Source organism: Panthera onca, chromosome D3, assembly GCF_046562875.1.
Source record: "Panthera onca isolate mPanOnc1 chromosome D3, mPanOnc1 haplotype 2, whole genome shotgun sequence".
Taxonomy (NCBI): Eukaryota; Metazoa; Chordata; class Mammalia; order Carnivora; family Felidae; genus Panthera; species Panthera onca.
The window spans coordinates 37,477,423-37,503,730 of NC_138350.1; the positions used below are offsets into that span (position 1 = coordinate 37,477,423).

The 26,308-nt window shown below is 49.3% G+C and overlaps 1 protein-coding gene across 4 annotated transcripts in view; it reads left to right on the forward strand.

Moving 5' to 3' along the window:
* Nucleotides 1-25,915, forward strand: part of L3MBTL4 (L3MBTL histone methyl-lysine binding protein 4) — a 447,733-nt gene extending 421,818 nt beyond the window's left edge. For 2 of the 4 annotated variants that reach the window (XM_078435404.2, XM_078435405.2), the window contains exons 17-19: nt 11,738-11,907; nt 21,802-21,864; nt 24,308-25,915. In XM_078435404.2, the coding sequence (XP_078291530.1) occupies nt 11,738-11,907; nt 21,802-21,864; nt 24,308-24,475 (401 nt within the window). In that variant the 3' untranslated portion in view covers nt 24,476-25,915. Of the gene's footprint in view, nt 1-4,299; nt 6,627-11,737; nt 11,908-21,801; nt 21,865-24,307 lie in introns of those variants that run through there. The other 2 variants (XR_013551279.2, XM_078435406.2) reach the window with 2 other exon arrangements.
* Nucleotides 25,916-26,308: the final 393 nt, after the last annotated feature.

Below are 26,308 nucleotides of genomic sequence, written 5' to 3' on the forward strand. Positions count from 1 at the left end.
AGTGTTGACGAGGGAACCAGAACAAGGACCAAGAGAGCCCCCCTCTTCTGGGTGCACCGCTGTGTCTTGCTTCTCTGAAAGCAGAGGCTGCACTGGAAATATGTACAGCTCCTAAAAAAAGAAAATATCCCCTAAGCTGCTTCCTCATTGAATTTGCCCAAAAGGGAAATGAGAAAAGAAGCCCACAGACTAACGTGTCAGTGTGTTCTCAACAAAGGAAGGGATCACAAGTAACGCATAGGATGAACACCTAAGAAGGGGAGGTCAGTTTTGATTCAAAAAGGGGCAGCCCAGCTTCTGCCAAGTCGCTCCCTCTCCCAGAGTGGGAGAGAAGGCGGGGGAAGGTGCCTCAGAATGGAAACTGCCGGGCCTTCAGGCCTGTCCTGGGCTGGAAGAGTTCCCCCAGGACCACTTTCAAAAGAGAACGGCTCATCTGTGGGGAGAATGGAGCACAGGAGCCTGTGAAAACAGGCTGGCTCCCAAGACACGTAGACCAGCCACTTGGACCTCGGCGCGCCCCACGATGCAGGCTGATTTCTCTGACTCTCTGTGAACACGTCAGCACCTCCAGAAGGGGAGCCCTTGGCACTGCTTTGGAGGGAGCGTCTGCGCTGTGCTCCTCGCCAAGGAAGGAGGCAGTTTTCGTGCCAGAGACGGGAAGGCCTGAGCAGCAGCTGAATTCCCGGGCCGAGGTGGGTGGGCCCCAGGACTCACTTGCTCAGGGCCCTCTTGCCAGGCTGAGCTCCCAATCCCTGTCCTTTCCAAGGCTCAGAGTGCTCTTTTGATTAGGTCTGCACAGTTTCTGCGTGGACTCTCTGGAAGCACGTTTATTTTGAGATAAATATCCGACAGTACTTCCCAGGGATCTCTCTGGAGCTCTGTTGTCTCAGTGTTGCAACATGGTGGCTTCCCTTATTAAAGAAGAGGCGAGTCTGTCTCCCCGGGAATGATCAGACCCCAGGATCCCCACCTCCTATAAGTGTCACTCCTGCTTCTCACCCTTTAGACAAATGCAGAGGCAGTGGCAGAAAGAACCCACTCTCGAAGGATCAGAGGAAAGGAATGCCCCTACTGTGGTGAGCTCTGGGGTCAGCATCCCAGCCCTTCCGTTGCCTGATGAATATCTTTCGCCGAGTTCCTTAGAGTGTCTGAGACCCTTGTATTATCTGCAAAAGAGACTTAATAGCACTGTCCCCATGAAGTCACGTGGAGTAAATAAAACCAGCAGTAAGAGGTAACCAGCAAGTATTTGTCCCCTTGGTCCCCAGCTGGCCCCAAGTCGGCACTGGTGCTGGCAGAGGGCGCTGAAGCCCTGGCGGGGTACCGGCAGCCCTTAGGTTCATTCCTCGGGTGCCGTCTCATCGTTCTGATTGAGTGCTCCTGGCTGGGAGCACAGTGCTGTGCTCTGGGCTGGCTGTGCCTCTCTGAGGGTCTGGGAATCCGTGGAGTCCTCGGGAACCTTTTGACCTGAGGCTTATCTGAAGTTGGTCACCCGTGGACTGCGTGTCCCATGGCTGGGAGTAGGTGAGTGCAGAGAAAAAGGAGGCAAAATCCAGTGAGGTGTTCCTTCACTGCCTGCGCACAGTAGGGAGCCTCCGGGTCCCCATCAGTCAACAGGGACATATGTGTTCTTCCTCCTCACAACGTATACCTGCCCGGCTACTTGTCAACAGACGGCCGTTGAATGACTCCCGTGTGCGGGGTGCCACAGTAGTATGCTAGGTGGGGAGCAGCGGGGGCAAAGAGAAATAATACACGTGTCTTCCCACCTAGAGGCAGGTCGTGTAAGATTTGAAGGTTTGTAACATATTAGTTCACTCGTCCCTCCCCGCCTCTACGTTACAGAAGCTGAGAAGCAGCCGACCGAGTACAGAGCCCGGCACCCACACCTGCCTGGGCTTTGGCACTAGTCGCATACGCTGCCACCCTGGGGGCAGGTGCCCACGCCATGCCCTCAGCTCAAAGGGTTTGCCTCCAAATCCATTTGCCCCAATCCAGTACCACCATCCAGGGCTGGAATTAAGATACAATTAAACTGTTTCTTCATCATGCTCAGTACTGTTTTCTTCTGGGTCATACTGACATGTGCATCAACGTGGCAGGGCCTTCCAGATTTGTGAATGCCAGCTCAAGTAGGGTTCGGTCTTCTTAAGACTGCATGTGGAGAGCCGGGATAGGAAGCGAACAGGTGGGGGATGCCGCATTGAGAAGAGCGACTCCAGGTCTTGGTCAAGTTGGCACCCACGTTCATTCAATTATGGTCTCACTTTTGCAAGTGAAGGAAAATGGTCCCGCCGAGGATAAAAAAAAAATACACGCTGAGTGATTGGGTTGTAGTATTCAACCGAAAGAAGCTAATTAATGATGTCTCAAGCTGCGCGAAGCAGATATTAAACCAAAAGGTCACCCTTCAGCCATCAAAAGATATGCTGCCCTGAAATCTTTTATTGGATGACTAACATATCACAAGTTAATATGGGTTTTCCTGCATGTTTGTTAAAATGAAAGTGGGGGGGGGGGGGTATCTGCTTCTTGAGTATCAAATTGAGATGTTAGTAAGATTCCATATCACAAACAATTCTCAGCTTTTTCAGTAATGAGTATATTTGTCAAATGAGAGCCCACGGGATAGAAACTCATTGTTTTCACTGGCACAGACCAGCTTGGCATTTGCCACAGCGTTATCTGTCTCCGCAGTGAAATTCCTCAGATGGCTCCACAGTCAGCTCGGGTCTTACGCACCTGTACTCCACTGTGCCGGCCACGGGGGTGCAGGATGACTTGGAAATGACTGCCCTTGAGTTTGTACCCCACTTAATCAAAGCCTGCAAATAAACACACAATTTCAATACAGGGTAGCAAGTGGGGGGAGGGGGCTGTCCTGGAGGAGCCACCCTTAAGAGGCATGACACACACCCCCGCCACCCCCACCACCACCACCCCCCCCCCCCCCGCCCCGGGCAGACTGAAAAGAGGGCTGGGGACAGTGACAGGGCCTCAGGGCCTCTGTGTGAGGAGCCCTGAGCGTCTGAGTGCGGAAACTGACGGATAGACTCCTGGCATCAGAGACCCCTTAAAAGAGAGTTTGCTGAAGTAGGACCAAAAGGAGGAGCTATAAAAAAAAACCCTGCCCTCAGGAATAAAAGCCAGCAGCTAAATCCCTTCCCAGACTGGAGGACTGAGTCTCACTGTGGGGACTTCGTTTTATTTGCCACTCTCCCTGCTTGTTAAATGACTTGTCCCGTCAGGATCCTGTTGTGTTTGGCTGTAAACTCGTCAGGAGGCGCCTCTGTGAAGGCAGCGAGGCAAGAGAAGCCAGAAAGGCTGTGCCCCATAGGCCAGCGGACGAGGGCAGGCGGGAGAAGCGCCCTGAGGGCCAGAGGAGATGGGAAGGCCGCTGAAGGAGAAAGAAGCAGCCTCAAGTTCCTGCAGAGGGGCCAGGGAAGAGAGAGAGATGTGCGGGGGAGAAAGGGAAGACTGCAGCGTCTAGCAGAGGGTGGATACAGTTTGGGTGCCCGCTGAGTAGGAGCTGTGAGGAGACGCTCCGTCAGTAGGGAAGAAGGCCAGCAGTGGCTGCGGGGCTGGATCCCCGCCTGTAAGGAGCGCTGCTTCTCAGTCTTCAGAGACGTGACAGCGAGGACATGCAGGAGGGGTGCCAGGGGGAACGGCCGGTATGAAGGCACCTGCCCAGAGGCAAGGCGGGCCTGGAGTGCACAGGGACAGTAGGCTGGGTCACTGACTTTTCACTGAGTGAGGGAGCAGAGCTGAGGAGGGAAGGCCAGTTGGCTCTGAGCAGAGGTGATGAACTGTAAAGCCCAAAAGTGGGGCATTGAGGACCCTCAGAAAATAGACTCCACAGGGAGTCTACAAACTTGAAAGCTCTTGTGTCCGTCCTCCCCCTGGTACCTAGTCACCAGTGAGAAAAGAGCAGCCGGGTTACCACAAGCTCCTTGAGAATTTAGTGATGGAGGGGTGTGCAGTGACACTTTTAGACAAAGTGGCTCTAAATCTGAGTGGCTCCTGATCGAGTTTTGAAAGCCATTCCTTGTGTTTGTAGTAAGCGCAGACAGTTCCTACTTCCCTGATACATGCATTTATTCATTCAGTCATTTATTCACCAGCGCTGCAGCCACTGAGCGTCCCCCGTTCCACTGTGTGCCAGACCAACGTACAGCTCCAGTGTCACGGCCAGTAATCCGTGACGCCAACACCGGAGCCCGGGCAGCCGTCTCCAGCAGCACTCCCCCACCCAAGTGGGCTGTGTTTAATCTCAGGTCTTCTGTCTTCCCCCTCTCTCAGGGTTGTCGGTTGCCGGGGGCTGGGTGGGATGCAGGCTGCCTGGAGCTTCATCGTCATCGCGTCAACATGAGTCACGTTAACTCCATTCAGCCACCCAGCCCTTCCTGCACCAAGTGTGGATCTTGAGACACGCCATGAGTCATCACTCTTCCAGACTGCACCGTCCAATAGAAATACAACACTAGCCACGTGCGAGCTGCAAGTTTTCTAGTAGCCACATTTAAAATAACAAAAGGAACAAGGAAAGTTAATTTTGGATGCCATTTTATTTAACCCATATCCGAAATATCATTTCAACATGTAAATCAAGATTACAAAAAAAAAAAAAAAAAAATGAAGGACAGATTTTACATTCTTTTTTTTTGGTACTAAGTCATCAAAATCCAGGACATGTGCACTTACAGCGCATCTCAGTTTGCACTGTCCACATCTTACGTATTGCATGGCCACATGTGGCCAGTGGCTGCTTTGCGGACAGTACACAGATCTAGAACATGCAGGGTTCTTCATCCTCCTGATTCTGTCGATAAGGCCACTGGGAAGTCCCTAACAATCTCTGACATTTCTGTGCTTTGTCTCCCACATTCATGTAAAACCAATACAGAAGAAACGGGTTTGTGATGAGGGAGGACTAATAACCACAATCCTAAAGCACTCTGCAGATAAAAATGTATGGATTCCAAATAACATGGTTATGAAGAAGTAGAACGTGGGTCAGCAGACCAATCGCCCCACTTGTTTTAGTAGTAATGTAAGTCACGGTTAGGAACCAGCAGTGGGCCAAGTTCCCGCTGGGAACTGAATGCCTGTTCGGGTGTGTTCCCACACAGCAGGGATGGCATGGTTGTCTCACCAATGGTGTTCAGGATCCCCTTGTTCTGCTTTTCACTTTCATTTTGGGGAAACTGGGAGGTAAGAAAATAGAAATGAGAAAGGATTGAGTGAGTCAAACCCCATTAAAATCAGGAGGAGACGAGGTAGCATAGAAATGAGGGCTCCAAGCATGTTAAGAACAGAGACCTAGAAACAAAGGGATCACGGGAAGAAAAAATGTTGCAAACTGTCAAGCCCCTTTTGAACATTTCCTTGCTCCTCCAGGAGCAGCCACTCCTGGAGCTCGGTGCTGCAGGCAGAGTAACTTCTCAGTGAGTGCTGGGTACACTGAGGAAAGTCAGTCCGGGACTGTCACGGATTATGCAGTAGGCCAGAGAAAACGTAATCAGATATGGGGACCCTTGGCAATTTTTTTTTTTTTTTTTGCTTCCTCCTTTTTGGAACAGAGAACACAATAGAATTGCTACCCCTTTCATTGAAGAGAAGGCTGCTTGTGAAATGGGTCTCTGTTTTTAGTGGGATTAAAAATAACCTGAGACCCAGCCATGCAGCCTCTGGTTACCATTTATGACTCACTTGCTACAGTTTTGTTGTGTGCGCTTTTGTGAAGAAACAGCCATATTTTTAAAGAACATTTCCATAAAGGATTTTTCTCCCTTTGTGGGGTAGAGCAGAAGTTGGAAGAACCAGAGGGGCAGAGAAGAAATCAGGGACCTACTTTCATGTTATTTTCAGATGAATTAAAAACCTTTTGTCTCTAAATCCTCCAGACTTTAAGTCCGTGGAATGGGGAGGCAGACCGTGCTTGTACACCACAGTCATGCGTCTGTTTGATCATTTCACCCGAGAGGCAGCCCCTGAGTCACGCGGCGTCCACAACCGGCCTGAGCTGGCTGTCCCCGTGGACTGGGAGAAGAGGGCCTGTGCCCAGCGAGGGTTTTCCCATTGAAGAGCAGAGAGACTCTGGTCTCCTCGGGGAGTCCATTGGAGTCGAACCATTTACTGCCTCTGCAAGAAAAGTAATGACTTAACGTTTTTGGAGATGGGATTATTTTCTCCTCTCTGAGTGGATGCCGATCCACAGCCAAGTCCCCTGGTACGCTACTTAGGGCGTCCCGTATCCTGGCGCTGGACACACACAGCTGAACCCCCTGGCTGTGGGAACGGGCGATGCTCCAAACCTTGAAGCGACTTGACTGGAATCCTTAAGCCCATCATTATAAATTTTTTAAGTTCAAAACACCCAAAAGAAACACCGAGAGAAAAACAGAGGCAAAAAAACCTCTTCCAAACTATTCTACAAATGGCAAACCACGGAGGTGACAGATATCACGTGCTCTGTTTTCTGGAATAGGAAAGACATTTTAAATGTAGGGATGTCTTTCCCTATTGTCACTCACTCATTGGTGTTAAAGGCAAAGCCAGGATTACGCATGCATTTCCTTTTCTGGTGCAAAAGGCATTTTGATTAATTAAAATCTTAAAACCTGTAAGTAGGGGGGCTGCTTTCGCAGGCTGAGTTTTCTTGGCTGACCTTTAGGGGAGCTGGCTGGGAATCACTGCTGCAGGGAGGCCGTGTAACTGGGAAGCAGCCCATATCCCTCCGCTGTGTTAGGTGGACAGTGGGTTGGATGTCGGGCCTGAGGGATGCAGTCCGTAAGTTACCCGGTTAGAAAGACCCTTTGTGTCCCCTGTTCATGGCGGGCACCCTCTTCGAATCTAGATGGCTCTGCTTACTCCAAGAGCCCCAAGACCGAATGACCTGATCCTTTTCATTTGATAATAGTTTCTGAAGACAGCATATACTTTCATCATTGGCTTGCGCTTTTTAATTTATTAGCAACCATTCAGGGAGTATCTATCTAATATGACATGAGCTGTGCTGGGCTTGGTAAAAAGTTAAAATCAGCATGTTCACATTTGATAAAAATGTATGCAGATTTTTAAGTGGATATTTTCAAAAGTCTAATTTTATGCGCGGAATTTAAAATAATGCAAATCACCCCACATTTTAAAAGTCTGTCAAGAGCCACATAATTTCAAAGCTGGCAGGCTGCACGCATTTTAACCATGTTACCCTGTTGCTGCACATTGGCACCAGCCTGCCTGGGCAACAGATGCCCTACCCAGCATCACCGGTGGCCAGGGATCCCACACTCATCGCCTTCCAGCGGGATTCTGCACGTGATCTTCGTGACCACTACTCTGTCCTTTCAGGACCACTTGGGTGTGAAATCAGAACATGGCCTGGAGATCCTGGGTTTCAGCTGAATTTCAGCTTTCATAGGTTTTAGGCATATCCAGCCATGCGGGCTTTGGAAATTTTATATGTCTGAACATTCACTATTGTTAGAACTTAAAAAATCTTTATATCTTATGTTTAAAAACAAAATTCGGTCAGTTAAGCATCCAATTCTTGATTTTGGCTCAAGTCATGATCTCACACTTTGTGAAATCGAGCCCCAAGTTGGGCTCCATTCTGACAGCACAGAGCCTGCTTGGGATTCTCTCTCCCTCTCTTCTCTCTCTGCCCCTCCCCCACTTGTGCACACACATGCACACACACGCACACACTCCCTCCCTCTCTCTGTCTCTCTCTCTCAAATTAAACATTTAAATTTTGTTTTTAATTAAAAACTTTAAAAATAAAAATGGGCACCTGGGTGGCTCAGTCAGTTGCATCCAACTTCAGGTCAGGTCATGATTTCCCAGTTCGTGAGTTTGAGCCCTGTGTCAGGCTCTGTGATGACAGTTCAGAGCCTGAAGCCTGCTTCAGATTCTGTGTCTCCCTCTCTTTCTGCCCGTCCCCTGCTCTCTCTCACTCTCTCTCTCAAAAATAAAATAAACATTAAAATTTTTTAAATAAATAAATAAATAACAGAAAATCCAAAATTCAACTTTAAGTTTTAAAGATCTTATTGGCTTTATTCAGTAATTTGTGAACTGGGCAGCTTCCCATCCAGCAGATAGAAAGGAGCTCCAAAGAGCTGTACAAAGTGGGAGATTTTTATAGGCAGAAGGGGGCAGGGACAAGCAAAGGCAGACTGTTTCAGGTAAAGTCACCTTTGTTTGGGGGATGGCAGGGATGTGTCAGGCAGATTACCTCACCAGGAGATTCCAGACTGACTGGTTGAGATTATATTCCTGGGAGAGGTGGAAACTAGGAAACTAGGAAATTAGGTTCGGTATGAACTCTTGGTTTGCTGATGTGGGCCTGACCGCAAGCAACTCCATTTGAGCTTGTCTCTTTTACCACACTTGTAACAGTAATGTAATATCTGACATGATTTGAATATTCATTATACTCCAGAAGCTGTTCTAATTCCAACAACTCAGTGGGATGTCAGTGTTATCATTACCCCAATTAAAAAACCTTGCTACATAGGAGCTGAGTATCTCATCCAAGGTCGTTCAGCAACTGTGTGGGGACCAGGTTTCACCACTAAGCAAGCTGATGTGGACCCTTCCCTTCCCCCACCCCCCACCGTGCCGCAGTCCTCTGAGGCAAGCCCATCCTAGCATTCTCTCAGCTAGACATGAAGATCTCACCCCAAAATCATCAGCTTTGAAGAAATTGGACCTGGAAAATGGTAAAAGAAGGCAAAACAACCACCATAAAACACTCTCCAAAATGTATCCTCTGTCTTCTGTTACTACTGGAAAATTAGTCTTGGATTGTGTTAACTTGAGATAATGCATCATCCCTTCATAGAGCTTCAATCCTGACCTCAAGGGGCTTACAGTCAAGTTTAAAGTAGCACTCAACCACTTAATGACTAGTTACAGCATGCTGGGGACCACACTATGGCCTTATGCACATTTCCCTTTCCCCTCCCACCAGCTCTGGGTGGTACGCGTTCCCAATTCCAGTTGTATCTTGGAGTTGGCAGACTGGTTCTTCCAAACTCCCTGCTCACAGACTCCCTCCCTAACCTAACTCTTGTCTTTTTGAGCAGGAAGGCTCAACTGTCAGTCTTCCCATTTCATTTTGTAAAGTTGATAAGAGTAGAATATTATTTGTGCTTAGCATGTAACTGGTTCTGGCAAGCATTCCCCAAAACGTGAGGTTGTAGGTACACAGACAGGAGCCCTTTATACCCATGGAAACTCCAAGCCGGTTGGGGGAGTGGGCACCCCAGCAAGATGGTTGCAGACCTGTCCCCACTGCCATGGCACGACTCACTTTGTGCCACAGAACCTATTCTCCACTGAGTTCTGTTCATCCTTCGAGAAATTTGGCTTTCACCTCCCTTCAATCAAATAGTTTGATCTAATACGGACACAGTTAACTGAATTCAAAAGCCATAGACAGCATAAAGCCTCCTGAGTTCAAGTGCGTAAGATACAGCTGGAGCTCTCTACCTTTCATTGTAACCTGTGGACCATCTTATTTCTTGAGCTGACCGATGGCTCCTGTCTCCCAGGGCCCAGAGCCATGAGAGGCAGCATACCAAGGAGCCCCAGGGCTGGTCAGTGCTGGCAACCACACATTAGATGTATTTCCAAGGGGACCCCTTGGCTCCCAAGGAAATTTGCTTCCAAAATTACAGTGTGGAAAATTTTCTTGCTTGGGAGCACAGTGGTTCTTTTACATTTTTAATGCCTTCAGCTTTTATTTGTGAATCACAGGAATCTAATCACCATCACTCAACACCTTTGCACCTCCGAAATATAAGGCTCGTTAATTGTGTCTTCTCAGAGTCCTACACATTTTGGAAACTATACATGATTGATTTACCCAGGGCATGGGTTTTGAGATATAGATGTGATTTTTTATTTTTTTTTAAGTCCACGCTATTTCAGCGAAAACAACCAATTGATTGATGCAGTGATTCTTTTCCAGAATAAAGCCCAGCTTTGGCTCAGGTCTTAATCCCTCTAAACACATAGCTTTAACTCTTTGGTTCCCAGGAAAGCCCTCAGTGACTGTGTGGCTTTGACTGCAGACTTGTTCTGGGATGTTTCTGCCATGGGTTTTCAGGGCTGGTTTGGTCCATGCTCCTTGTCCAACCTGACACCTTCATTAAAGAACATTCACGTTTGTAAACATACTGGCTTTTCAAAGAAGGTGTGAAGTTTCCCTTCAGAGCCGGCAGTCGTACTTACTGTTGGCTGGACTACATGGAGGGAGATAACCTATTTACATACTAAAAAGGTCAGTGTTGGACAATCAGCATTTAGAGATGAACTTGCTGCCTCTTGCAACTGGAGCATAAGAATTTGGGAGAAGGCCGCAGTTTCGCCGCCTCTTTATCTGTGTAGACAGCAAGCGTTGGTAACTGTGTAGGATGTCTGTGCCAAGCAGTCAGGGTAGTGACAGATGGGCTCCTTCTAGCCTGGAACCTCTTGACTACTAACGGGTATGACTGTGTGACCATGCACGGTACAGGTCAGCCTCACCTACTAAAAACTGTAATTAATTTGAGGTAGAAGTATTTGCATAATAGCTTTTCAGACTCTGTTAGTAAAAGACAAACCATCATAATAGACTTTACATCGCGTGGCTCCTGCTTACTTAACTTGTCATTTGCATCGGGAAAGGTAGACTTTTAGAAGGCTTACAGCATTTTGTGTGTGTGGTCTTCCTTTTCAAAGTATCTTAAAAATATCAACGGGTTTATTTTGCTAATGTGTGTTGAAAGTGCCTTTTCAAATGACATCGTAAAGGCACGTGTGTTCTCCAAAATCTCCGGGATGATTTTGCTCCGCATCCATTTATAAATTCAAAGCAAATAATTAGAGGATTGAGATCTCTGCCTCTATCTACATGTTGGGATATAACATAAGAGTAAAGTCACTCCTGAAGGTGGAACACCAGTTCCTTAAGCCTGGGGAGAAGGAAGAGGCAGAAGTGAGGTCTTACCCGTTACTGATAGTCTTGAGCAAGCAAGCAGCGCCACCCTTCGTGTCCCGGAACACGGCTCATTCAGAGCTTTTTCTCTGAAGAGAGAGCGCCCATTTAAGAGCACCTGGGTCAGGGTATACACATCGCAGTGCGGCCGCTTTCCGCAAGTCCCCAGAGATCGTCGTGTCCTGCAGGGAGCTATCTCGGCAGCTGCCACCCAGATTCTCACGGGGACCCTGAGCCGCATTCCATGTTCAGTGTCCCCCAGGGGACTTATGAAGCCAGATGTGGACCTGGGCTCGTTGTGTCTTTGGAGCCATGGGAGGCGGCCGCCAGGAAGAAGTCGCTGTTTGTGTGCACACACATCCCAGAGGGGTCGGTGTGCAGATGCAGTTAATAGCCACACTCCGTGAGGCTCTGTGCTTCCTCTGACTCCTGATATAGGGAGAGAGAGGCCAGTGGCAGTGACAGGCTAACTCTTGGTTGGCATCAAGCAGTGTCTCGTAGATATTATTTGACCTTGCTTAGCAAATAGCCAGAGTCACCTGGGCCTTATATAAGGTCCATTTCTCACGACAGTTGTGTTGAAACTGGCATGGGCCGAGCTTGGGGACTCCTCCCGGCGATGATGCCAAGCGACAGGAATGCCAGGGTCCCCACTGAGCCTGCGCTTGTCCTATCCTGACTCTGGGCCCCCCAGGCGGAGGGGCTGACCCAGGCGGCGCTCTGTGTGCGGCTCACTCCCCGCCTCTCTTTCAGAATATTCCGCTGAGCAGACACAGCAGGCGCTGCACCAGTCCGTCTTCATGTCCTCCATGTCGGCCCACCCCTTCCGGGACCTTCCACTCGGCAGGGAGCAGCACTGCAAGTTGCTTCCAGGCGTGGCCAACATCCAGGCAGGCGAGGTGGCCCGGTGGACAGTGGACGAGGTGAGCGGGGCTGCTCTGGGGCCTGGAGGGAGCGTGCCAGGCTGCTGAGGGTTTCTCCTAGGCGCTGAATCCGCTGCAGCAAATCTAAGATCCACACTTAAGGGAGAAGGCGGGCATGATTTGGAGAGAGTGAGGAAAGCCCAGTTGGTTTGGGCCTCTCCCCCGAGGTATCCCAGAACCACCTCTGTTCCCCACCACCATCGGCCCAAGCCTCCAGTCCCACATCACAGATTTACTTTACGGAAGCACACGTGTATAAGCATCTTAGGCTTGCACCCTGGCAGCCTGTCTGGGGAGCCCCCGCCCCCGGGATGTTCTGTTCTGTGCTGAGGGGCACCTGGAGGGCCCCAGAGGATTCACTTGTTCTCATTACTGAGCAGTTGTGTGCTGCCCATTTGTCTACTTGAAGCCACAGATGATCGGTTAGCCTTAGGTTGGTTTTTAAAGTGAATTAGATCACAACATTGCATAAGATGCGGTACACATGGGAAAATTGATCCAACTTTAATATAAATGTTCCTTACAATGTTGCTTTTTAATAAGGATCAGGTAAGTCTCATTGCTTGCTGTGATGCTGCAGAAATGCTTCATATGTAAAGCAGTTTTCTTTTAAGGAATACACTCTCTGACATTTCTCTTAATAAAGGTATTATTTCCACTAGTCAGGCCTTAATTAATTTTTTTTAAATGAAGGAAAACCGTGGGTCGCTCTGAGGACAAGATAACGGTAGAGCTGGAGTGAAGTTAGTCACAGAATGTTCACTGAGCACTTTCTGCAATCAGCTCGACTTAACCTTGGCTTCGGCCTTCCTTCGCAGCCTCGGACGAGGCGCAGGTGGCAAAGGCCGTGCGGAGGCTGAGGTTTGGGGCAACGCTGCTCCCTCCGCCTCCTCCCGGGCACCTCACAAAACCCACCTGGAGCAGCGGGGGCTTTCCCCAGCACACCCCGCCGCCCCACCTCTCCTTCCGATCCCTCCAGTGCCCCCGTGGCACTGGTAACGGAGAGTTGACCGAATATGCCAGCCGGTGGCGACTAAACGTGGTCCCGTTCCTTTTTTTTTTTTTTTTTTTTTTTTTAATTTTTTTTTTCAACGTTTTTTATTTATTTTTGGGACAGAGAGAGACAGAGCATGAACGGGGGAGGGGCAGAGAGAGAGGGAGACACAGAATCGGAAACAGGCTCCAGGCTCCGAGCCATCATCAGCCCAGAGCCTGACGCGGGGCTCGAACTCACGGACCGCGAGATCATGACCTGGCTGAAGTCGGACGCTTAACCGACTGCGCCACCCAGGCACCCCAACGTGGTCCCGTTCCTTAAAGAGTATGCGGGGTCTGCCCCCCTGCCCCTTGCTGATGACCTTTTACTGGTTTACAAAGCGTGCAGCAGCTTCACGACCAAGCCAACTAAGTCAAAACCTATCGTGTCTGTGATCCAGTCGTGTGCGGCTTTGGCCTTGTAACAGCCCTGCACGTGATGGGGAGCTCCCCTGACAGCTCGGCGGCAATCCCTGGTTCCTGACTTTCAAGCCATTCACTAGGTTGTACCACGTTTTAAGTTAGAGTGACAGTGGCTTCTCTTCCCTCGCCTCATCGCCGTTGTGCCGAGGCCGATGTCCCGGGGAGGGCAGCCACCCGCATCCAGCCCCCGGCCCCACGTTCACAGAGCAGCCAAGACATGCCAGTGGGTGACCACGGAAGAGACACCTTGGGTGTGAGCTCTGGGTGTGTCTGTGCCTACCTTGACACGATCCCGGCTCCCCAAACGGAGTCCTCGGCTGCGCGGGCCTTAGAACCTGCGTGGGCCGTCCTCCCTGCCCACGCGCCCCTCGCGCTTCTCCCGCGCTGGGCTGCAGCCCCCACGTGGGGTCCTCACACTGGCACGCTTTATACCCCTGCCCCAGGTAGCCCCTCCTACTCTGCCAGCCAGCGGCGCAGTGCTCACCTCCTGCAGGAGCCTCTCCGTACCCCCCTTTTCCTCAGAGAATCTTCTGTCACTGACCTATGCTCACTTGTCCGACCCTTGACCAGATGAGTAGAGACCTTATTCCACTCACTTGATATGTATCTTGAGAACGTCTCACTATACCTGGCAGTTAGTAGATAAGCCAGTAATGTTTGTTGAATGAATGTTGAAGGACAAAGGCATCATAGGCTGGATTTTGAAACAGAAGTGGAACATATCCAAGGGGAGAAAAGAAGGGAGACCATTCCAGTCACAAGGAAAGACGGAAGGTTGCATGGAAGTATGACGTGTGCACAGATAGCACATGTACAGCGAGCGCATCCTTTACTAACATTGATGATGCTATTAACACTATGAAGGTATTGATAGTGAGACAAGGACTCTTATTTTGCCCATTTTACAGACAGGGAAATTGAGGCACCTAGAGACTAAGTCACTTCTCAGGGCCCCACAGGCAGAGCCAGGTCCTAAGCTGACGTCTTACCCACCAAGCACCCTGCGGACCTGGGGCACAGACAGAAGAGCCCTGGGATGGGGAAGGTGCGCCCGGTGTGAGGCCGGGCACTGGCGGTACGAGCCGCCTGAGGTTCTCATGCAGAAAATCACCTGTGAAGATGGTGCTTCGGGGGCATGAGAATCACACTCACCTGCGGAAGGAGGAAGCGTGTGAAGGGGCGGAGGAGAGGGACCAACCAGCGGGCACCGCCACGCTCCTGGTGTAGAATCATCTGGGCCTGCGCCGGGAGCTGCCATGGGCAAAATCACCCAGAGTCGGCAGACGTTTTAAAGTCGAAAGCCGTAACACAACACAGTGAAATAGATCAGCTATTGAAGGTGAAGAAGTGAAATGAGCCAAATGTGATTCCATTTGTAGACGCAGCACCACACGGTTTAGGACTTGGGATGGCGGTATGTGAGCTACACGGTCCGTAGAGTTCACCTGAACGAAGGGGAAAGCAGTGGTGCCATCAAACGAAATGAAAACTTTGGGAGAGAGACCCCGTCTTTTTTGAGTGAGAAGTCCCTGCAGATTCCATTACAGTAGTGGATGTGCGACAACCATTCCCGGGGGCGGAAATACCGGATGAGGTGTCAGTAATGGATGGGGGGGTGGGGCCCGCTGAGGAAGCCCTCACGGAAGGCGTGATCATCCAAGGAGAGCCGTCAAGGATGGAGGTCAGTGGGGACGACGGTGGTGGAGCAAGTCCACGGAAGAGAAGTGTCAGGGGCGGCAGGTGGTGAGTGTTCCATTCAGCAGGGCACAGACAGCAGATGTAGCTCGGGGCTCCTGGCTGGGGCTGTGGAATTGGGCTTTGGGGAATCTGGAAAAAATGTGTACAATATGTGTATTTCTTGTCCTTAAGAGGAGCGCCAGAGCTTTTATTAACGTCTCAAGGGGACCATCATCCAAAGAGAACAGAACCTCCGTTCTAGGAAAATTAAGCAGTGACTGGGAAGTTTATGGGACCTCGGATCTGACGACTCCCAAGTCTGGCACTGAAGGAAAGCAAGGGGGTGGAGTGATGAGAGGCAGTAGTGGTCACAGGGCAAGTCTCAGCAGGATAGGGGAGCCTCAAAAGGGAGGGTCTTGCTGTGGGGGAGACCGAGGGTGCCATCAATGATTATTAGGAGGGCAAGGTCACAGTTCCCGAGTTCTCGTAATGGATATACATGGAGCCCCAGCCTTCTGTTGCTGAAAGAGGCCTTAGAACTTTCTATGTTAAAAGTAAAACCATCCGTAAGGCTGTGTTCATAAAGTGCTTCTGTCGTGATGCTTCTGTACCCATGACTTCCCTCGGGGATGCATTCCAGAGAAACCACTTGGCTTATCTCCTAATGTATAATATATCATAATCTTGAAATCTCCCTAACCAAATGCTCGTGAGGACAAGGACCACATCCTAAATTTCTTTCTGTATTCTCACGCTCTTGTAGCACGTTTCCCAGAACAAAATAGGGTCTCAAGAAGAATCTTGGGTGGATTGACAGTGGGCTTTGTGACGGTTCTGTTTGTATCTTTGAAAATAAGGCAACTCTCCGATGGGGTTCGCTTCGGGGGCATTCCAGTGAGTTCCAACAATAGAGGTTGTGACTATTTTAGACACCACATTAGAAATGGGATAGGGCAGTGAAGATTTGAAAAGTCAGTACAGGGCAAGAGGAGACAAAGGGGGGTGCTATCCTTTTGTGTTTTGTTCTCGTTAGGCAAAGTATTGGAGAGGAACCACGGGAGCCTGAGTCAGGATACATTGAAAACAGACTTGTGTCCTTGTGTTAAGGACCATTCAGGGAGACTCAAGGCAGGAGTCTGCCTGTGGCAGAAGATGAAGAGCAAGAACGTTCCCTTTCGTCTGCTGTCCTGGCCTGGGAAGGAAGACCTCCTTCTCCTCGCTGCATCATGTTACTTGTGAAGAGAAGCCAGCACAGGGCCTTGGTGACGTGGCCCACAGCAAGGGAGCTGACTTTTAACTCCTTTGTCACTGTGGCTGTTTCTTCCAGAGCCGTGTTTACAGAAACACGGGTAGGCTATGAAGTCAATGTGGTGCTTCTAGAATTAAAGACCATATATTGTAGCAAGGGTTATTATTTTGTGAAACCTTTGTTAGAAACATCTGGGTCTATGCAAACACTCGAGTTATGGTCAGTGTGATGTGTATTTCTGACTGTGGGCCATGGCAATATTCTGTAAAAGAGTAAAAGCGCTTAAGAGTAGGAACCAAAATATCTTTATGTCTCTTTATGTCATTGTAGTAAAGTATCTTGTGCAGAGTAGGTGTCTGAGCGAATAAATGGGGAGGCGTGTTTTGTGAAGAACCCTCCTACCAGGTGTGCGTGGTCACGGGAGGGCAGGAGGTGAGGTCATGTGCACCTTAGAGCCACAGGTGCGGTTCATGTATGCTTGGTGCACACATGGGCACTTTTATTCCTTATGTGCAAAAATGCTTTTTAAAGCAGCTCATATGAATCGCCATAGCCTCAACCAAGTGCTCCCTAAATGTCCATTAAGTTTAAAAGATGGCGGTCGCTTTAAAAGCAATCTTTAAACAGGAGGGAGTGTTTTGAAAAATTCAGGATACTGCTAACTAAGCATAGCAGCCTTATACAATCGGGCCCTTAAAAAAGGGCAAATAACAGATTCCACTGTTAAAAAATGAGACCCGGGCTGGAAGCATGGTCCCCAGTGGACTTGGAGCCAGTGCAGTCAGGCACACAGCTACAGGCTCAGCAAGATAGAGAACACCACCGTTTGGAAAGATTTAAGGGAGCAGCAGCCCCACTGAAGGAAACAGGCCTGCTGAGCTCCAAGAGGATGCCAGGGAAAGTAGGTCGCCGGGGGAAGTAAGTTGGGGAAAGTAATGGGCTCATCTGAGAGCTGGCACAGGGTCATCTTTCTTAGTCTTTCCCAACTGCTGTGTCATCCGCAGAACTCACCTACTCCCTGTCCTTCCAAAACAAAGCCAGGGCTTTCGCTGAGGGACGCCTCGCTCCTGAGAACAAGGAATGAGGTTCCTTAAGGAATGAGAAGGAGGTCCCTTGGGGAACCAAGCGCCAGTCAGCCTCCACACCAGGTGGGCTTCTTGGGGCCAAGGCGGAGGGCGACCGCCCCCAGGCTCCAACAGTAGCACATTCACCTTAGAAAAGCAGTCGCGTCCACACAGCCATCTTGGGTGCAGGCAAATAGATGGTAGTTTCCTATTTCATGGAGTTCACGCTCATCTGAATAGTTCACGTTTGCCCAATAGGTAAACACATTTTTAAGGGGAGCATGTGAGGGAAACTTTCTGAGAGTACTCTATGGTTTGTTAGATAGCTCACCACTTTACATTTAAAGTTTGTAGCAAAATGGGCTTTCTATTAAAGCTCAAAATATAATTTATTCTTAGAGTGAATAAATACTAACAGTACTGAATAATGACACTGAATAATGATCAAGGCCTTTGGATATTTTTAAATTCTGGCCAGAGAAGTCGGCCTCAGTAGATTTCATGGAACTGGTTTTTGACTTTGGAGAAGGACAGATTGAATAGAATCACAGTCTCTTTCCAAAGAGGCAGAGGATTCCAGACACGTGGTGAGGCAGTGGGGCCGTGGCCACCCTGCCGCCTGAGGCCCTAGGGAGGTAGTGCAGGGAGGGGTCGCGACGGGGCCCAGCTGAGGGCCACTCGGCTTCCCCTTCGCTCCTCTTTGCCCTGACAAGTTATTTATTCCTGTTAAAAAAAATCCAGTCTAGGGGCGCCTGGGTGACTCAGTCAGTTAAGCGTCCGTCTTCAGCTCAGGTCATGGTCTCGCGGTCTGTGAGTTTGAGCCCCACGTCGGACTCTGTGCTGACAGCTCAGAGCCTGGAGCCTGCTTTGGATTCTATATCTCCCCCTCTCTCTACCCCTCCCCTGCTCACACTCTGTCTCTCTCAAAAATAAATAAACATTAAAAAAAAAAAGTTAAAAAAAAATCCAGTCCACCTTTGACATGGACAGTGGTTGCTTGGCTAACAATGCTGAGGAGGGGGGAATGTGATTCTTTTCCCATTTTCCCAGCAAAGGACATTTTAATGGATGCAAACCATCAAAGCAACACACACTTCTGCCATGAACAGAAGTTTGTGGAACGTGTGTTTTAAAAAGATCCTCTCTCAAAGCACTTCACTGTGGAGAGCCCAGGCTCCCTACTGCTGGCAGGGCTTTCCCACAGGAGCTGGTGACTGAGATACAACAAAATGTGTATCTGTCGCTAATTCCTACTCCTGCTTCTTTATGTTTAATTTTCCTGCCTTGACGTTCTGCCCCTTTCCCTGTGGAAGAACCATCTCAGGAAAACCTTCCTTTTTAGAGCCATGGCTTTGTTTTTTGTTTTTTTTTTTTAAGTTTATTTATTTTTTTGCAATGGGGGGTAGGTAGAGAGAGAGAGAGAGCACAGGAGGGGCAGAGAGAGGGAGAGAGAGAGAATCCCAAGCAGACTCTGCACTGTCAGCGCAGAGCCCAACACAGGGCTTGAACTCAAAAACCGTGAGATCATGGCCTGAGCCAAAACTAAGAGTCAGAGGCTTAACTGACTGAGCCACCCAGGCGCCCCTAGAGCTGTGGCTTTTAACAGGTAGATGTGGGCCACGTCTGGACGCATTTCTGGTTGTCACAGCGCGGGGGTGGGGGTGCAACTGGCACCCGGCAGGTGGAGGCCAGGCTTGCTGCTAAACACCCTGCAACACACAGGATGGCCCCACAGCAAAGAATGATCGGTCCCCACCAGTCAGTAGCGCTGGCCTGGAGAAACCCGCTCTTCAGCACTTTGCCTGGACCCGGCTCCGACTCCTTTTGCCCCACACCCAGCCTGCAGGCAGATCTCTGGATTCTCCTTCTGCGGCGCCACCTGCCTGAACTCTGTGCTCTGCCCCGTGTGGAGCCCCCAGGCCCTCAGTGCCTCCCAGCTGATGTCCTACCCAGTCCATCCAACACTGCCAGATCCTCTCTCAAGCCTTCTCTTGCGCCGGGGTCCTCAGCCCCACCTGCAGATGAGAGTCAACCGGGGAATCTGAAAATGTATGCCCCACGCTTGGGTCCCACCCAGCTTGGCTAATTTGGAGTCTGTGTGTCCTGAGGCTGGCCATCATTTGTGTTTGAAGCTCTCTGGATGATCCCGAGGTGTGGCCACTATGGAGAACCACCACTCCAGGGCTCCCTGCAGCTGGCAGGTAGAAGTGCAAACCCACACCAGAAGCCACACAGCCGCCACCTCACCCCACCCACCTCTGTCCCCATGTCTCCCCTTCTGCTCGGCATTTCTAGCCAAACTGGACTCCTCACTGCTCAGAACATGTGCACCGTGCCTCTTGCTTTCGGCCTTGACCCTGAGGCTCTGTGCCGAGAAAGTGTTCTCTGCTTGTCCACCCCGAATCGCCCCGGGGTAGAAACACTGCCACCCAACAGTGCCTGTCTCAGCTTCCACCTCCCTCATCACACCTCTTCTGAGTTCCCATCTGAGATGCCATCTGTCCCTGCCAGGAACCCATAGCCTTTCCACCTCGCCTCTGGAACTTAGCGCATTTGAGCATGTATCAGTGTGAGTAGTAAGCCGTCCTTACTTGCCACTTTCCATCTATCCTCCCACCTCTGATCGAACCATAAACTCATTGGATGTTCACGCTGGACCTGCTCACTGGTCCTGCCCTCCCAGCACCCAGCAGAGGCCTCACGCCTAGCTGAGGTCGGGGTGTACTTGACCAGAGAGCAGCCCAGGGAATAAGGGGCCTACGCCCGCCTCGCAGCGTCCCAGGCCCTACAAACTCTCTGAGCCCCTGCTGTCACCTGCCCCAGTGACTGTGTCTCTGCAGCTGGACCGGCAGCATTCCAGGGCTTTCCTCAGCTCCATGCTTTGTATCCACCTAAGAAGGGCAAATCATATTAACTCAACAGAGAAGCTCAGCTTCCTGGCTGAGTGGAGCACCGGGAGCTCCAGTGAAGCAGCTCAGAACCGGAATGCCTCCCAGGTGCTTCTAGGGCTTGAGGATGCCATTGTGTGGCAGCGTTCTGGCTGGTTTGGGAAGATCTTTTTTGTTGTTGTTTTAATTCTCATCATCCTGCACTTTAGAAGGATGACTGTAAATGACTCATGATAAAACATACTTGCGGCATCAGAGGTGAGTAAAGCAGACACCAACTGATTGATGCTGACTGGCCCGAAAAAGATGTTCTGAAATCTACGCATTAGATTAAATATAGCCGTGAGTCGAGGGTGCGCATACAGGTGTCAGGCCCTGGGTTCGCCCTGTGGGTGCTGGTTCCTGGCCGCCCTGTAAGCTGGAAATCGCCAACGCCATGATGTTCTCTTCTGCAAAGTATGGGGAGGGTCAGTGTCACTGTCATCTCCCTGCAGGGGGCTGGGGACTCCTAGGGCTCATGGGTTATAGACTGTGTTGATACAAGGCCCTGAGCTCCCGTCTTCTTGTGAGTCTTTTCCGTTAGGCGGGGAGAGAAATGTCAAGTGCACACAATTCAGTCAGCACGAGACAGCCAAAAATTCAAAACAGAAAGCAGGGCCATTCCTCTTATACACATTACCTCCCAGGTTTCATTACTATTGCCTTCTGGCATGACTTTCACCCTGTGCTGCAACCATGCCAGACCTTGCCAGGGTGGCCAGAATCCTCTTGCCATTTTGGTCGTGGAGAGTCTACACTTTATTATGTTTGGTGGCTCAGCTCCCTAAAAGCGCCAACTGGGAAAACTCAGTAGCTTCCTGTGCTTATAGCCAAGTCATTGTAGGGTCTCTCTAATTAAAAGGAGCTGGGGGCATATGTAGCTGGGGAGGGAGGGGAAAAGAGTGGGAAATGAAGTTGAAGAGAGTGATTTGGTCTGGAGTCCAAAAACCTGATTTCCAAAACGTCCGGGGTACTTCCCGGCCATGTGTGACCTCCAGTAAGTCATTCAACTTCCTCGGGCTTCAGCCTCATTGTCCCTGATGAGGGAACTCACTCGGCATAGATCCCTTGAGTGCTTGTTGCTGGCTGGGCACAGGTAAGACTCAGATAGATGGGGCCTCAGGGCTGCCCAAGGGCCAGATGGGCAGGTCCTCATCCTTGATAGTCACTGTAAAGACTGCTACACACAAGGCCACTCCCTCCTGCCTTCCCTGACAGGACAGGAGGATCAGAGGAGAGCAGGTTCCAGAATGCCAGCGCTGCACAAAAGGAGGCTGTCATTGTCATCGTAACTATAACCTGATGTAGGTCAGCCTGGAAATAAGAGGCTAGAAGAGATCCTGGCGGGGGCTGGTCTAACTTCTGAGCTGGCAAATGCTAATGTGACTTGATAGTTACTATTTAAATCCTGAGCGTTTGAGGGATTTGAAGTCTATTTTACTCAAACATGGAATTACTACAACCCAAGAAATTATTTCAGGTGCATGTTTTAAGTCAGGCTTTTCATCTTGCACTGTAGGTGGCTGAGTTTGTACAGTCTCTTCTGGGCTGTGAAGAACACGCCAAGTGCTTCAAGAAAGAGGTAAGAAATGCAAAAATTGTATGTATTTCCATACTTCTGGACCCAGAAGTGCTTTGTTTTCATCTACGTATGTGTAAATAAGAACAGGCTGGGTAGGCAGGATAAAGGGGTCCGGGCAGGGAGGAGCCCAGTGGTGCCATCAGGCCCAGGCCCTTTGACCTGCTTACGTTCAGCTGGGCTTTGGCACAGAATGCTGTGGTGCTTGGCCCGTACAGTGTGCTCAAGAAGTAGACTGTTTGCTGGAAGAATAAATGAACATGTCAATTACTTAATCCTTACATGTGTTGTGAAGGCCCTACCATGATGACTTTAGGTCCCACTGAGGAGGAAGGATTCCCGCCATGAACCCCCTCCCAGGGAGGGGAGAGGATTTGTCTACTCCGAGGTGAGAGTGGGACCTTCCTGTACATCCCCGCTCTGCACCTGCTCCAAGAAGAATGCAGAGGCCACAAAATCCTTCCATGGGGCTTCTGCTTCCTACCCCCCTGGTGGTTGGGAATGTACCAAACTGCTTAATGTTTCTCCTGGAATTAGTAGCCATAGCTCTAGGGACCCCAGAAGAGACCAGCTACAGAATAATAGTGCAGATATGGTGGTTATTGTTTATCGCGGGCTTGCCCTATGCTGGACCCTGTGCTAAGCACTTTACAACCGCTGTTCTTGGGTCCTCACAAGAACCTATGAAGAAGCTGAGGCACAGCAAGAAAAGGGCAGTCAGATCCCGGCCTCTATCTGGGTGATTCCAGAGCCGCCATCATGGCTCCAGAAGTCTCCAAGAAAACTACACTTCTAGAGACTCCAGTGTGTAGCACATCCTCCCCCTCTGTAGAGGTCAGGGCATGAATGGATCAGGGAAAATACTCTCGGTCCTGGACCCCCTTGAGCCGGGCCTCCCCAGTAACTGTGCATCATGGTAGAGGGCAGTATGGTAGCAGTGTGGGTAGCTGCCAATGGAAACATGAGGTTCGACCAGCAGATCTCGGGTGTGGTTGGCCTGGCCTTGCACATAGGGGTCGATCCCTACATTAAGCAATGCCGAGGACCCACCTTGTCCACAGGTCAAGTTGCAGGTCAAGTTGCTCCCGCCTGGCTTTTATGACCAGCAGTCCCTCGATGGGCAGATCAATTAACCTGTCTCATCCCTTGTCTGTAAAACACAGACTTCCTCGAGGAGACCTTTAAAGATTAGGATTAGTGTGTTTCAGTGCCTAGCAAAGTGATCCAGGTATTCTGTTCTCTAAATGGATGATTCTTCAACAGACGTTATCATAAATGCACAGGAAGCCTTTTAACACTTCCTTAAAACTTTAAAACTTTAGCCTGTCACTTACATTTTAAACTTGGATTTCAAAACTGGGGTCCCTGGGGGAATCCCTACTTCCTCAGTGAGACATTGACACTGCGAGTTTGTACCGTTAATTAAAAAGGGTTAGAACCACAGTGCTAGGTTCAGGGAAGGGTGTTACCATAGAAAAACCTTTCATTCTGTCTTCTTGGGTCTAGAACCAGCAATCTTTCTGCGCCAGTTTCTGTAAACAGGTGATGTGGGTGCCGGACACGCCCACAGTCCCTTCCACTCAAACTCTGAGAGCAGATCCCAGTCTGCTGTGGGAAAAGCCTGCATGGGGGTCACTCACCATCCTATGAATCTTGGGAAAGCTATTACATGTCAGACCACAATGTCTTAAAAGTTAATAAATAAAACATTTATTTTGTATGTATTTCTGCTTATAGCATTTATTATATAAAAAAAAATTTAATGCAGGAAAGTTCAAAGGAGAAAGCAAAAATCAAACCACTATTCCCCCAGAAAAATCTAACTTTGCTTCACGTTTGGCATAAAGACTTCAGGTATTTTCACTGTGTATATGTATACATGTGGTCGTGCAGGTTTAATTTTACGGGTTAAAGCTAAGATCTTTCTATATCATCATGTCACGCTTTGTCACTTAACCATGGATGAAAACTTTGCTAAAATCATTAAGTGTTTCATTGAGACATGAATTTCGGTGACTGCCTGGTCCCCCAGCCGAGGCGGTACCAGAATTTATTTATTTCTGCCATTTTTGAAATGCTGGGTTGTTTCCAATAAATAACACTAGAATGTACACATTGCAACTCGGTTCTCTTGGGAAAAATTCCTGGAGATTTACTTGGTGAATGAAAGCAGGCTATTTTTAAGGTTCTTGATATAAATTCAGGACAAGATTTTTGAAACATAAGAGTAGAAATTTAACCTGGCAACCGTGAGTGTATCTTGAATTCATATTCAACAGAGTTTCGGGCGACAGCACAGAGCGGGGCAGAGGTTGGGACCCCGTGGGAGAGGGTGCCGTCTTTCTCTGCCGTTGGAGAGCTCTGCAGGGAGGACAAAACCGTTCGGTGTCACACAGCTCAGCACCCAAAAGTTCCCAGAGGGTAAATGGTGTTTCTTTACTTGCAGCAGATCGATGGCAAAGCCTTCCTGCTTCTGACACAGACGGACATCGTCAAGGTGATGAAGATCAAGCTGGGTCCAGCACTGAAAATTTATAATTCTATCCTCATGTTCAGGAATTCCCAGGACCTCACTGAAGAAGATTCTCTCTCAGGCCAAGAAGCCAGAGGATAAACACACCGCCTGAACCGGCCAGGGCACCAGGACCTGTTCTCCCAGCAATAAGATTGGCCTACGTTAATTTGATTTTAATATCCCCATGGTCATATCCATATTTAGTCTGGACCTTTTAAAGTGGTCGTGGTTGAGATGTTCAGAGGGTTTTGATGGCTGAGCCAATGCCAAGGACGCAGAGGCCCACGTGTGGTTTAGGAACATCTTTATCGTCTGCGGGGTCCTTTCAGCTCCGATGCGGTGCAACGAACAGACCAAAGAAGCCCACACATACACATTTCAGCTTTCTCCTTCACCATTTCCCATTTTTTAAGCATGAAACTCTCAAGTGGTAAAATATGAAGAGAAACAGCATTCCCAATACACTGTTAATATTCTCACCAGAACATCTGAGCTTGGCCCAGATTTGCCATCTGGGTGCAGTGAGTCTAAGAGATAGAGGCCTGGTGCTTTAAAAAGACTTCATGTGGGATTTTTGTGTACTTTACTCAGGAAAGTGTGAATCTTTAAAAAAATAATAATAATAAGCACATGTTTTCACGATTCATTAATTCTCCTTTTTGTCCCATGAATCGTTTCTTGTTGGCACTCCCAGTGTCTCCCGCAACGAGCCCAGGAGCACCAGAACACTCAGCCTGGGCATTTAGCGGAAGCTGATCGGACCATCCCAAGGACCCGCGCCTGCTAGCAGTGTGTGGCAGGCTCTCTTTGGGGGCACAGGGAGACCCGCCCTGCCCCTGACACAGGCTCGTGGGCCAGCTACCCTCCCGCCCCAAACCCTCCTGGCTTCCGCTCCGAGGAGGCCTCAGGAGGGTTGGCCCCGCGCTCTCTCTGAGCAGGTGTGCAGCTGGGTTATATCTTTGTAGAGTCACAGCACTGAAAGGCAACATCTCTAAAGTAGGGAGCTTGGTAGCTGTGAGTCGTTTGAACAATTCTGATTTCTGGTCAGACCTGACTTGTTTTGTGTAAAGTGACTATATCTGAGACTCCAGCAACTTCGAAAGACAGTCACCAACTTTCCTACACCCACAGTCAGCTGCATATGCCCCCGTGGAACTGGAGGTCCATTGTTTCCTGGGGGGCGGGAGGAGGAGACAAGAAACAGACCACACCCATTTGCCTCTTTAAGAATCTCACGGTTGAAGAAAGTTGATTCAGCTTGGAGATTCTCAAACTGTAGCACACTGAAGAAAAAAAAAATCTTCTGTAAGAGGTGTGCACACGTGACATTTTTCAGACCTTTACCTAAATGGAATTTTAATATATTATTAGTTCATGTCAATTTTTGTTTTCTATGGAGTTTTGTTTGCTGTTTGTTTTCTGCTTTGTGTGTGTGTGTGTGTTTTAATTTTTAGACTGCCATGTATAATTCCTGCTTCTGCTGTGTTAAAATTTAATATATTTTAAATGAGAATAAACAGATAAAGAGTAAACCCCCCACATCACTGCCTTAATGAATATGTTGCTATCACCTGTTCCCATGCCACAACCTTTGCATTAGCCACCAAAGAAGTCAGCCTTTTTTGAGTACTTGGGATAGGTTTCCTTAGGGAAGCAAACTCAGCTGCTAATAAGAAGTTAAAGTGGAGTTTTTTAAATTAAAAAGAACCTCACAATTGCTCATTGTATAGGCTCCATGGAAGACACGAGATGCATGTTTCATGTATTTTTTTTTTAATGTTTATTTATTTCTTTTGAGAGTGGGGGGTGGGGTCGGGGTAGAGTCAGAGAGAAAATCCCAAGCGGGCTCCACAATGTCGGCACAGAGCCCGAGGCAGGGCTCAATCTCACTGACGAGGAGATCATGACCTGAGCCAAAACGAGGAGTCGGAT